Source organism: Lissotriton vulgaris, chromosome 1_1, assembly GCF_964263255.1.
Source record: "Lissotriton vulgaris chromosome 1_1, aLisVul1.2, whole genome shotgun sequence".
Classification (NCBI taxonomy): domain Eukaryota; kingdom Metazoa; phylum Chordata; class Amphibia; order Caudata; family Salamandridae; genus Lissotriton; species Lissotriton vulgaris.
This window is the reverse complement of record NC_141685.1, coordinates 1,076,024,490-1,076,038,754: the sequence shown is the minus strand read 5'-3', so window position 1 is coordinate 1,076,038,754 and position 14,265 is coordinate 1,076,024,490. Positions and strand designations below refer to the sequence as shown.

General features: G+C 46.3%; 1 protein-coding gene across 1 annotated transcript in view; it reads left to right on the top strand.

Moving 5' to 3' along the window:
* Positions 1-298: 298 nt before the first annotated feature.
* KCNJ4 (potassium inwardly rectifying channel subfamily J member 4) overlaps positions 299-14,265 on the top strand; it is a 138,587-nt gene continuing 124,620 nt past the window's right edge. The window contains exon 1 of the mRNA XM_086936464.1: positions 299-419. Within this exon, the coding sequence (XP_086792590.1) occupies positions 376-419 (44 nt within the window). The 5' untranslated portion in view covers positions 299-375. The remainder of the gene's footprint in view (positions 420-14,265) is intronic.

Below are 14,265 nucleotides of genomic sequence, written 5' to 3'. Positions count from 1 at the left end.
GTCTAAATAACATAACAGGCTTCAGAGTTTGGGTCTGAGGCCTACAGCAACACCCACAGATGCATTCCTTGTGCAGCCCCTTAGCAAGAACCCAAATCCCACTTCTGACACCATTTTTGCAGTTTCAGACTCAGAGCCCTTAGTGGGTCACATCTCTGAGTAAAGGTAAAGGGGCCGCACTTCTGGCAGTAGTAGGCATGCCTCTAGTTGGATTGACTAACCCTGTCCCTCTTTGTAATTCTCATCGAAGCCTCATCTCCAATATAAATATTAAGCAAGCTGTTTTCCCAACAGGGAGGACCCCAGCCAGGCCCCTCCTGGCCCCCAGTGAAGAACTGCCCTGCAGTGCTCTGAGTCCCGCCCCCACCACCGCACATGCAGAGGATTAGAACAGCTATGGGGGCTGTCCGTGCCAACAGGTGAGTCTTGCATGTCTGATTCAAATGTACTTCTTGAAAGAACAAGTCGCGCATGTTTTACATAAGAATTTTTTGTGATGTTGTATCTTTGTTTTGACGTAACGCAGTTAAGGATGTCTTACCTCTTTTGTAATATAATCCAGTATTCAGCAATGTTATGTCTTTGTCGTTAAGTAATTAATTTTTAATCTTATTTATTTTCGGAAACACCCCGTGTTTTTTGTTGCGATTTAGTGCAGCCTTCTGGAGTGCTGTATGCCACAAGCTTTGACAATTTACTTCACAGATTTAACAGGACTTTGACACCATTGTGCTATGGCAGGAAAAGGGCCCAGCTTATGGATGACTTGCCCCAAACCCGGTTATTTCATTCTTCCACCCAAATCTACGTTGCTATCACAACCCGAAAAAAAATTCACACCAAAAACTAAATATAGCAGCATTAGATATTGTTTCTCTGCAATCTGAATTCAGATGCAAGTGAGAAAAAGCAGCGAAACATTCACTGACAATTTAACTCAATCTACTAGTAGGTACCTTAATCGTAGCCCCTTCATCTACCCATTTGATGCTGCAAAGAGAATGCTGGCAAGGCCACATGTGATCTCTTAGTCATTAGCAAAGCTGCCCGGTACTGGGCGATTACTAGCAGCTCCCGAGCAGATAACCTCAGATGCTGTCTTTCTCCTGCGTGCTGAAAATGATTCTGTTGGACTGACTTTCTACACGTGCCCCCAGTCCTCCTCCTCTCAAGACAAGTGTACGTTTGAACCTCCCCTTCACCACCCCCTCGCTCCGGTCTGCTGCCATTGCCTCCTGAAGCACCCACTTCAGGATTTTACATCTAACCAGCTCTCTTGGAGGTATACTTAATTTTTGAAGGGGTTAAACTGAGGACCCTCGACACGCCCATTTATTTTCTATCGCTGCTCATCAATCATTTCAGTAACCATTATATAACAAATATACGTGTGATTTTTACCTTCATTTGTATTGTTCAATTCATTATTTTCATGTGCATTGCCTTAGTTTATTTCATAGTAAATTATAATTTTATCTCCAAACTAATAAGCTGAATTTCTGTTTACTCTTACAAACCCCTGATTTGTCCGATTCTTAATTTGTAGGGAAAAAAAGTAAACATCCCAAAACTTTTCTTAAGGGGTTGCTTCTGAATGTCGGGTTTCCAGAATGCTAAGTCTGCCTAGCTTTAAGTTAACGTCATGCGTCTTATCTCCACCACCATACATTTCCTGCCTGTTTATCACATTCATGCGAGTTCTTTTTTATACCCCATTTCTCCTCTTGTCTCTGTTTCCCCATGTTTCTCTTCTTCATCTTTTTTTCCTTTTCTGCCTTAGTCTCTCTTGCTCTGGGTAAAAGCTTGATGATGAAAAATAAATCTCTGTCCCCAAAAATGATTGTCAGTGCCCTCCATCTGCAACCATCCATTCCAATTAAGCATGGTAAAAGACCATGTGACAACATCTTTTTTTAATTTTTTAAAAAATATTTTATTTAGCAAGATCATAATACATATATCAAAACAGAAGAATCAATTCATTTATGTTAAATCACACTAATAGTTATTGCCTAAAAAAGACATCATAAGTTACAGAATCGTGATCTTTCATTATAGAGGGAAAAAAAAGAAACAAAAACAAAATAACAACAAAGGCAGATCATTTCGAAGGAGCAATATCATATCATAGTAAAAATATACAATTCATAGCTCTATCAAACAAGGAGCATTAGAGGTTCTTCTATTTTCATACCAGTTAGTAATAGAAGCCCAAATCTGGGCGCCAAGAATTCTAGATTTTCTTCCTCTAGTTCTGTAGATAGCTTGCTCTTGTTTGTAAATCCCCAAAAGTCGACATACCCACATTTGAAAGGTAGGTACCTCAGGCTCTTTCCAGCGGGCAGTCAGTATAATTCGAAACACTGCCATGCCAATAAAAACCGACATTAGTTCTTCATTGGTATAACCCAGAGAGTCATCATGTCCTAAAACATATACAGTCAGTGAGGCTCTTAATTTGTGTCCAAAAATTTTTGCCCAGAATTCGAAAATAATTTTCTTTATTATGTCTAATTTGGGGCATTCAGCGTACATATGCGTTAGATTCGCTAGAGGCTGACCGCATCTTGGACATTCATCATTAGGCTGTAGGCCCCAGGTATATAATTTTGAGGGTGTAAAATAAAGATCATAAATTGTTCTGTAATACTGGGCCGTGAGGTTAGAAGCTAAAAATTATTTGGAGGACGGAGTCAGACAAGTGTCAATATCTACATTTGGGTTATCTAATTTTATTACCCATCCTCTCTCAACACGTTCCAAGTAATCTCTGAGATTTTTAATCAACATCTCATATAAAGTTCCTATCCTAGTGGCCCGCCTATCGATAATTTCAAAAAAAGGGATACTTTCTAATTCAACTTTTGGTGAGCAGTGTCGAATACTAGTATAGACTTGAATATATTTTAGGTAATCAGTAGGGGGAATCGAAATTTTTTGCTGTAGGGCCTCAAATGTGGCAGTCGGTCCATTGCAGACGAAATCGCTCAAAGTGATAATGCCTGATTTCTCCCATTTTCGAGAGGTGCTGTCGTTAAGATATGCTGGTAAGATCGAGCTATGCCAGAGAGGGGTGTATTTAGTAAATTTTGGTATTTTTAGGTGTTTAGATGCATATTTCCAGATCTTCCATGCATCAATAATAACCTTAAATTTTTTTTTTTTAAAGTAAGACGGTTCTACCTGCCTTAATAACATCCCTCTAGCTTCATCCCCTAATATCAGTTCATAGATGGAAGGTATATATTGATCAATTATGGGAACAATATTAGATTTAGTGTTAAATAAGGGGGCCATTTGCTGAAGGAGAGTTGCCCATAAATATAATGTCAAATTTAGAATGGCTAACCCTCCCCTATGCTGTGGTAATGTAAGAAATGGCAGCGCTCTCCTGATCTTCCCATAATTCCACATACATTTGCACATGGAAGAATCTAAAGCTTTAATAATGTTGTCCTCAACCATTAGCGTGATCGCACGAAATAGATATAAGATTTTTGGGAAAATATTCATTTTGAGATAATTCCCCTTACCTATTATTGACAAATGCAAGTTATTTACTCTAATGAGATACCTTTTAATTTTCTTAACCATCGGGTCATAATTAAGTTGTTTAATTTCCTTAACATCGGGAGATATACAGACCCCTAGGTATGTAGCCTGTTTGACTCTGAAAGGGCTCTCAAATAAGGTATTTCCTGTGCATAGCACCACAGGTTTATCCCTATTCAGGGAATACCCTGAATAAGAGCCAAAGGTCTGGGTGATTTGCTCTATCTCCTGAATTGCCTCAGCGGGGTTGGATGTTAATACCGCCACGTCATCGGCATAGGCTAGGATTTTAGTGTTAAATATACCAACTTTCACCGGTTCTATTAGTGTGGAGGTAAGTAGTTTCAATATTAAAGGGTTAATGTAAAGGGCGAACAGTAATGGGGAGCACGGGCATCCCTGTCTCGTGCCCCTTTGGATATTAATAAACTCTGATTCGATACCGCCTATGGTGAGTTTGGCCTTAGGATCTACATAGAGTGCTTTAATAGATTTAATAAGACCATCTCCAAAGTTATTTAATTCCAGAACACCCTACAGGAACTGCCAAGACACTCGATCAAAGGCCTTCTCGGCATCAAGCAAGATCATTGACATCATGCCCCCCGTGGCTCCCATGATGTCAAAAAGGGAAATGGCTCTCCGGGTATGATCTGTCGTACTCTTTCCGGGAATAAAGCCATGTTGCCACGGGGACACAAGATGTTCAACGACCCTGCTAAGCCTGTTAGCGAGAATCTTGGCATAAAGTTTCGAATCAGAGTTTATAAGTGATATAGGGCGGTATGAGGATGGAAGCTCAGGAGGCTTTCCTTTTTTGGGGAATATGGCTATGTTTGTACTTTTCCATGGTTCAGGTGGTATGCCATGATGTTGGACTCCAAGAAACAAGTCTAATAAATAGGGCAATATCTGCTTCCCAAGTATTTTATAAAGGTCCAAAGGGATTTTGTCGGGGCCGGCAGCTTTTCCATTGGCTAACTCTAGAAGTGCTATTTCAATTTCGGTAATTGAGATTTCCTTATCAAGATCTTCCTTAACTGAATCATCAATCATCCTAGTTAACTCTGAGTGTAATAGCCAGTTAGTTAGAAAAGTTTTAGTATCTGTTACCAGCTGTATATCTTCATTTAAATAAAGTTTTTGATAATACCGTTGGAAGACCCCTACAATATCCGCAGATGTGGTGTATTTCTGCCCCTCAGACTCAATAGTTTGTATCGTATTATGGGATTGTTTCTGTCGTGTACGAAAAGCAAGTTGTTTCCCAACATTTTCACCACTTTCATAGATGTTTCTTTGATTTACCTGGAAAGTCTCAGCTGCTTTTTGTGTTAGGGCACTATTCATTTCTGTCTTAAGGACTAGTATTTTCTGTAGGGTACTCTGACTTTCTTCCCCACGATGTATCTGGGTGGTGTGTAGTACCTCTAAACTTGCTAACTCCAAATTAAGTTGTTGATTTGCATTATCCTGGTTCTTTTTGCGTTTAGCAACAACGGCAATGGTCTCTCCCCTTAAAGCTGCTTTAAAGCAGTCCCAGACCACAAATCTGGGGGCACTATATTGATTGTAATCAAAAAAATCCTGAGCCCAGAGGGTTATATAAGTTATGTACTCCGTATTCACAAGGAGTTTTCGATCAAATGACCACTGATGTTTGGGTCTCTTATAGCTAATAATATCAAAAGTGAGGATAAGAGCATTGTGGTCAGATAGTGTTTTGGGAGACTTAGCTATTGTTGACGTGGTAGCGTTCTCAGTAGATAATATAGTCAATCCTGACATACTTATTGTGGGGAAAGGAAAAGTAAGTATAACCAGGATCATTCCCGTTCTTCAAATCCCAGACATCAGTTAAATTATGGCTATCCATAAGTTGCCTTACTGCCCTATATACCTTAGGTTTACGCCCTTTATAATTCTGATATGATTCTGATATGATTGACTATTCAATGTAGCGCCCAACACTACATTAAAATCTCCGCAAGTAATTAATAGACCTGTCCAAGATGCCAATTATAACTCAAGATCTTGAAATATCTGGGGGTCATCTACATTTGACCTATAAACCGAGCAGATGGTAATACCTGGATCAAGTTGTACTATAACCCATCTACCGTGTGGATCGACCAATCTACGCCTAGGTTGGCCCAAAAATGTTTTTGCTAAAATAGCGACCCCACGAGTTTTGGACGTTTGCGTTGTTGAAGCAAGGAGATTATAGCCAGGTATATTTAGCAGCTCTTTCTCTCCCACCGGAATGTGGGTCTCCTGTAAGCACAAGACATCATAGGAGTCTTGACGAATTATTTGATATAGTTGTACTCTTTTGGCCCTATCATTCAGGCCTGCGATGTTCCAACAACAAAGTTTCAACTTCCCCATTGTATACATTCAGCAGTTATACCAGCAATATCACTATAGAGCATTTTTCGCTTAAATAAACATACCCACAATTTAAATTTCAGATTTCTTACCAATAATTGAACATTATTTGTTACAAACTTTAATATGTCTCTTAAGTATTTGAACTTGCTCTCTTTATTTTTTTACACTCCCCCCCACCCCCCTGACTCGACCCCCTCCACCCACAAAGAAAGGCAATGAGACTCTCTTAGAGTCTGTAGTGATGGAGAAATGTTCCTTAGCCAGTGCGCAGCAGTGTTAAATAATAAGTAAGAGAACATCCGAAGGAAAAACATTACAATGCGGAAACGAGGAGAGAGCAAAGAACAACAATCAAAGAAGAATGAGGAAGGTAAAATGAGAAAAGGAGAGGGCAGGGAGGGCATTGAGGATGGATAAAAAGAAAAGGAGAGGATAACAAAGGGACATACTCTTCATGCATTGGTCTTTAAGACCATAACCCATAGTATCGCATAATACAATCATAAAATCAAATATTCATACGATCAGATAATATGATATAATATAATATATATGCACCTAGTCACTTAATCAAAAATATAATGTCCCATATACCCACTCCATCAATCTACCGACAAAACTTCTCCATCTTAGACAACGGTTGGGTAGCTTTATTGCTCCATCAGATATAATCTGTATAGATAAAGACGGACAAGTAAAATAACCATGCTATCCTCCTCCTGCCCCCATCGCTCTCCAGGTTCTATATTTAGTTAATTCAGACTGTCTAAGTACTCTTTCGCCTTGATCTCAGATGTAAAAAATATTGTTTGTCCTCCGAATATTATTTTCAATTTAGCTGGATTGTTGAGGTACGCCTGCGCCTTCTTCTCCAAAAATGGCTTAATTAATTGTCGTAAGCGCCATCTCCTTTCCACAGTTACGTGGCTGAAGTCTGGTCGTACAAAGTATGAGATAGAATCGAAATTTGCCTAGCTTAGTAATGGTAAGTTTCAATTCTATTAAGGACACGGAGGCGAGGATTATGCTTTTCTCTCTTCGCTGTTTATTCACATAAAACCACAAAGCAGTCAGAAAAGCATCAAAACTCGAAAAAAGATTTTTTCATTTATATTCCTAACACAGGAATAATCAGAAACACATCATAATAACATTTTCTTAGAACCACAACTCCCATCAGTCCAACACTAGATAGTCCTTTTACAGTGTCCATAGAGCCAAAGATAGGGCGCCCATCTCGTGAACTCCTCCTCTTTCTTCGTCGCGAGTCAAGCCAAAGTCTTAACGATCCTGTTTCGCACCATCATTACCTGGCGGAAAAAAGAACAATGTGAGCTTTGCCATACCCGCCAAAGCCTGAAGGCAAATCACCAATAGCAGTACAACAAGTCGTCAAAAAGCAACCAAAGAGAACGGTATACACTGAATTCAATCTGGAAAAACATTTACTTACTCCAGTACGGGCGGGATCTCCGCAGGAGGTATGGGTGGGATAATCCTCGCCTCCGTGTCCTTAATAGAATTGAAACTTACCGTTACTAAGCTAGGCAAATTTCGATTCTATGTCAGGACTGGAGGCTTCGGATTATGCTTGTTCAAAGCTTGTTTACCACCAAACTTGCAATATCCATCACTGGCTTGAAATAAAACCTTTTGAAGGTTGAATCTGAAGACCAATCCGCAGCACGCATTAGGTCTTCCAAACGTGCCCCAAGGGCGAATGCTTTGGAGGCCATGGCCCCTCTTGCGGAGTGAGCTCCGAACTGTTTTGTATCAATACCAGCTTCCTGTAACACCCATCGCACCCAACGGGCTATAGTGGGGGAAGAAACCGCCTTATGAGGTTTGCGCAACGCAATCAGGAGCTGCCGCTTGCCCGGAGGGCGAAGTTCTGTTGTAACATCCTCATACGTTTTTAAACATTGTACCACACACAACTTAGGGACGTCCGCAAAGGCCGGGTATGAAATGGACCTTGTAGCAGACTTCGTGCGGCGGCCCACGGTAAAGGTAACTCCATCTGGAGAAAACACTCTCGCCGTGATATACAAGGCGCGCACATCAGACACCCTACGACACAACACCAAACAGAGGAGCATAGCCAGTTTGGCAGACAATTCCTTTAATGAAAGATACTTGTTATGCTGCCAAGAAAGAGAAAGGTTTAACACCACATTGACGTCCCAGAGGACAGAATATCTCGGTTCCGGTGGTAAGGCAAGCCGCACTCCTCTGAGGAGTCGACAGACGAGGGGATGTTCCCCGACCGCGACTCCATCCAACTTTTCATGAGCCGCTGATATGGCAGACCGTATCGTGTTAATAGTCCGGTATGCTAAGCCAGCCGGAGACAACTCCGCCAGGAAATTCAGGATGGGAACGAGTCCTGCGACCATGGGATCCAATTCCCGTCGAAGACACCAACTAACCCACCTGGTCCAAGCCGATCTATACGTTTTTGCAGTGCTACCTGCCCAGGCTTTGGACAAAAGATGCTCAGCCGATTCCGAAAGGCCTGGGAGCGACCAGCGTCTCCGGAAAGCCTCCATGCCATGAGGCGGAGAGAACCCTGGAGGAGGTGATGAGGGTCCCCGTCCGGATTGAGAAGAAGACGAGGGAGCCGGGGGAGTAGGATTGGAAAATCCCAGGAAAGTTCCAGAAGAACTGGAAACCACACTTGCGACCTCCACACGGGCGTCACCATCACCACTTCCGCTATCTGTCGGCGCAGCTGGGCCGCGGCCCGCACTATCATGGAGAAAGGCGGGAAGGCATACGGTCGTTCCCGACTCCAATCCTGGAGGAACGCATCCGTCGCTTCCGCCAGAGGGTCCGGTCTCCAGCTGAAAAATCTCGGCAGCTGGAAGTCCAGTCGGGACGCAAACAGGTCTATGGAGAAAGGACCCCAACACGTTGCCAGCCAGTGGAACACCTGAACATCTAGCTTCCACTGGCTGGAGTCTCGCAGATATCGCGAGTGCCAATCCGCAACTTGGTTGGCCTGTCCCGGAAGGTATTCTGCCGTTACCGAGATCTGATGGGCGAGACAATAGTCCCAAAAGTCCTTCGCTAGATCCGCTAGCGCTCGTGATCGCGGACCCCCCAAATGGTTCACATACCGAACCGCTGAGACGTTGTCCATTCGTAGAAGGACACAAGACTTCACTGAATCTCTGGTCCAGCAACGGACGGCAAAGGATCCTGCTAGAAGTTCCAAGCAGTTGATGTGAAGCCGCTCTTCGTCGGATGACCAAGCGCCGCCTGTGGAGAAATCCCCGCAGCGAGCGCCCCAACCGGACCTGCTGGCGTCGGACTCTATCACCAAGTCCGGAACGGACCCGAAGATTGCTCGGCCGTTCCACGCCTCCATGTGGGTGAGCCACCAGGTCATCTCTTCCTTGACCTCCACTGACAGAGGTATTAGGTGGTCGTAGGACAGCCCTCTGCGCAAATGATGCGCCTTGAGACGTTGGAGGGCCCGGTAATGAAGAGGGCCCGGAAAGATCGCCTGAATGGACGACGAGAGGAGTCCCACCACTCTGGCAATCTGCCGAAGAGAGGTGTGCGACTTGGAGATTGTCTGTCGCAGTTCGTGCTTGATTTTGGCCATCTTCCTGGACGGAAGACCGAGAGTCGCGTGTAACGAATCCACCACAAAGCCCAAGAACACTATGGTTTGGGCAGGCGTGAAGACCGACTTGTCGCCGTTAATAATGAACCCCAGACCCTGCAAGAGGGAGACTGTCTGGGATAGATGAGCGGTCAACTTGCCCGGGTCCTGGGCCATCAGCAAGATGTCGTCCAGATAGACGATCAACCGAATCCCCTGACTCCGCAGGACCTCTACCGCCGGATGTAAGAGCTTGGTGAAACACCAAGGGGCCGAGGAAAGCCCGAATGGAAGGGCCTTGAACTCGAAGACCATGTCCCTCCAGCAAAACTGGAGGAAACTGCGTTGAGGTGGATGGATGGGGACCACTAGATACGTATCCTTGAGGTCTAGGCGAACCATCCAATCGTTCGGGAGCAGCACGTCCCTCAACAGATGGATGCCCTCCATCTTGAAGTGATTGTACACTACCCAGCCGTTGAACTCTTTGAGGTTGATGACTGGCCGTTTGCCTCCGTCCACTTTCTCCACGAGAAATATATTGCTTAGGAAACCGTCAGGGTGACGCGTTGTTCTACAAATAGCCCCTTTGCGCAATAGCGCCGAGACTTCCTCGTCGATCAACAGCTCGTCTGGCTGAGAGAAAATTATGGGACGAGGCGGCCGTAGCTGGCGCGGCTGATCGTAAAACTCTATACGGAACCCCTGCACGGTCTGAAGGACCCATGCATCTGTCGTAATAGCCGCCCAAGCCCGTGGGAAACATGCCAACCTTCCCCCAATCACAACTTGCTCCGCGGGGATCACACTCACCGTGGGAATTGTTGCCACCGGAGTCGTTCCTAAAGCCTCCACGTCCTCGGAAGCGCTGACCCCTTGTCGGGTAGAAATTGTTGTAGTTCGCAGAGGGGTTGTAGTGTCCTTTGCCGGAGCCCTGCCCTTTATTGGGTTGGTTTTGACCGCCACGGCCGGTCGTGAGGCCCCTGCCACGACCAGCCCCTCGGGAAAAACGTTGGGGGAAGACCCTTTTGATAGTGGACTGGGCCTTGTCCAAGGAAGTGAACGTAGAAACGAATTTTCCCAGCTCCTTGATAAAGGGTTCTCCAAAGAGACCCCCTTGCGCAACAGCGCCCGCCTCCGAAGAGGCCAAATCTCCCAATTTGGGGTCCAGTTTGATTAGCAGGGAACGACGTCGTTCCGTTGAAAGGGCGCAGTTCGCGTTTCCCAAAAATATGACTGCCCTCTGCGCCCAGTTCGACAACACCTCCGGGCATATCTGGGTGCCCGACACCTTGGCCTCCTCGGCCATATCGAGAATTTTCGTGAGCGGGCCTATGGCGTCCAGTAGCTTGTCTTGGCATGAACGCCAAGAACGATCAATTCCCTTACGGGGATCTTTAACAAACTTGGCCATGAAAGTGGCCATCTTCCCGTCTAACTCTGGTGTCATAGCTACCTTACCCTCCAGAGTATGACGGGGACACTCTCCTCTCAGGCAACTGCGCGCCTCCTTCTCTAAGGGCTTGCGGAGGCGGCCCGCCACAAACTGCGCGACCTTGTCCCCAGGCAGCCGACCGCGGATGAATTATCTCATCCGGGTCGAGCATGCCCGAAGTGTCCTTGGGTAACTCCGCCACGGATGTGGACGGTCGCCAAGACCGCACGGAATCCTCGTCCTCCTCATCGGTATCCGCAGGGGAGAGTCCTCCCGGGGAGGGAGGGGCAGTGCCAGCCGAGGTTGAGAGGACCTGAGGCGGGAGCGACACAGGTGCAGGCACGGTCGCCTTAGCCAGAAAAGTGTCCCGTAGGCGTTCAACAGCGTCCTTATCCACGCCCTGCGCGTCTTCTGGGCCTTCGTCCCTACAAACGTTCTTGGCCGCCGGTGGCTGTCCAGGGTCAGCGACTGGCATCCCTGCCAGGCCTAGCGCCAACTTTGCGCACTCCTCCACTATGCGGGCGGACAGCCTGTCCTCCATGGGCCCTACAATCTCCTGTACACAACGGTAAATCGACTGATCTACAGCCGCATAAAACTCATCGTCTTGGAGGTACTGATGAAATTCTTCCTCCTCAACGTAATACCCCTCAGCCATGACGCACCTAATGCGCAGCTACAATTACAAGAAAACTGAGGGTTTTGTTGGCGTAGAACCTGCCAAATATGGGCTAACCGGAGGCTAGCAACGTTTGTATGCCGGCGGAACCTGGCAGTCACGAAGGCAGCACCAGCCTTCACAGCGCGCCGACCCTCTCACAGAGACCGGGTCACACCGCCTCCCAGCGCGCTTAAGCGGGTACCAACCCCAGCGGCAGCAAAGCTGCAAAAAGGTGCTCAAACCTGCCCGTAGGCGTCAGCGCGGTCGAAACCACCAATACAGACCCCAACGGGGCGTTCAGACACGGGATAATACAACCCAAGAAGGGCGTCAGGGTTAGGCGGCAACAGGGCTCTGGCGCGACTCCTTCTCCCCAGCGCGGCTCCAGTCAGCGAGACGGAACCGCGCTAGGGCAGACGAGACGCTACGGTGCCCTCTAGCGGTATAATAGGCACCGCGGCACACACGGGGACATCGCGTAAGGGGCCAAGGCGTCCCCGCGATGAAGGGGCTCTGTAGAAGGAAAACCAAACAGAACCCGCCAAAACCCAAGTAACCAACCTATACAGTATAGGATTCACACCACACAAGAAAAAACCCCCCACACACAATTTTGTGAGAGAGAGGGAGAAATAGCACTTAACTGGCTGCGAAGCAGCAAAGAAAGAGGAGGAGTTCACGAGATGGACGCCCTATCTTTGGCTCTATGGACACTGTAAAAGGACTATCTAGTGTTGGACTGATGGGAGTTGTGGTTCTAAGAAAATGTTATTATGATGTGTTTCTGATTATTCCTGTGTTAGGAATATAAATGAAAAAATCTTTTTTCGAGTTTTGATGCTTTTCTGGCTGCTGTGTGGTTTTATGTGAATAAACAGCGAAGAGAGAAAAGCATAATCCGAAGCCTCCAGTCCTGACATAGAATCTCTATTGCGTCGTGCTTCCGGCTTAGCTTTATCGGAAATAGCCTGTCTTAAAAGAAAATTTCCAAAGTATACTAAAACTGCATGAGGATAGCCCCCCTGTTTTGCTGCGGGTTTGAGAGACAGTGGTACTCTATGGGTGCGTTGGACTTCCAGGTCCCAGTTCCAGGTGGAAAGCTCAGGGAGTGTATCACGGAAAAGTTGTATGATGAAGGCGCGGATATCATCGCCCTCAATTTTTTCCGGAATGCCAAGGACACGCAGGTTATTCCAGCGTAGGCGATTTTCACAATCCTCTAACTTCCACCTGACGTCCTCTAACTCAGCCTCATGGGAGTCAACTCGCTCTTGGGTTGCAGCAGCTTCTGTTTTATTGGACAATATACGGGTCTCCATTTCAGTCATACGCTCGTTAAAAGTGCCCACTGTTTTAGTTAATTTGCGTACCACACCCTGAACTTTATGAATGGCTGCCTGTGCCTTGTGCCCATCTTTTGAGGTTTCTTCACGATGGGAGGCGATTGCCTGAAGTACCATGTCCATTACTGTGGTCAAGGTAGCCTCTGATTGAACCGGGTGGTCCATTTGCAGTGAACGAGAGGTATGAGGTGCTTGATTTTGGTTTGCGGACTGGATTAACGGAGAGTAATCCCAGGTCAGGTCTGATGCACCATGGTGGCTCTTTTTCTTTCTTAAAACAGTTTTCCGATTCCCCCTTGGATCATTAGTTTTCAAGATCCGATCACTGTCAGTGGTAACGTTGGACTCGGTGTCATCCCCGAGATCCTCCTCAGTATCCTCCGAATAGTCAGCATCCTCAGAAAATGAAAAAAAGTCTGTGGGAACCTTATCAGTTTCAGGCATCTCAGAGACTGCTGTACTTTTTATACATGGTTCTTTCCCACCTAAGCTTCCTTCGAGAGACTCAGCATTCTCAACATTCTCAGTTATTTCCTGATTAACTAATAAGGTTTCCCCAGAATCACCAGAGTCACAAACCAACGAAGCTTCCTCTATTACTTTCTGTATCCCCAGGACAGCAGGTGTAAAAGATATAGGAATAGCCTCTCCGGGGTCACAAGCCATTGAAGAAGGTGTTATTGTCTGTGTTAACGCCTGAGCCTCCAACTCGAGGGACGTGGCTGAGGTGGCAGACAGACAGTACAAGCCCTTTTGATTATGTGACAAGAGAGTCCCTGAGTAGTCAGTTAATGTCATTTGGGGGGTCATACCTTTGGCATATGTATCCTTTTCAGGTGCGACTTCTAGGCCCTCTGATGTATTTTCGGGTATCGGGGCTTCCATGGAGATAGACTCGGATACAGCAAAACCTTCAGCCTCTCCACACCGCTCTGATACGCCATCGGCTCCCGCCCCCTCCATGTTGCCTAACAGAATCACCGCCGCCAGCTGCGGCTTCTCAGCACCGGCCGCATGAGGCTTCAGAGGCGTTTTTATCGAGGAGACGCCCGGGGCTCTACGGAGCAGCTCCACCACTGAGGGGGTCAGGTGTAGTTTCAGCCTGCCTTGCTGTCCTCGCTGACTTAGGTGTATGCTTTGTGTCAGGAACTCCCGCTTCGACACCATTAGCAGCACAACACCGCCTCGTTTCACCACCAGCTCCCGATCACGGAGGGCTTGTCTTGCTGCCCTCGTCTTCGCGGCCGCGGCCACCGCAGCAGGATTCTTCGGA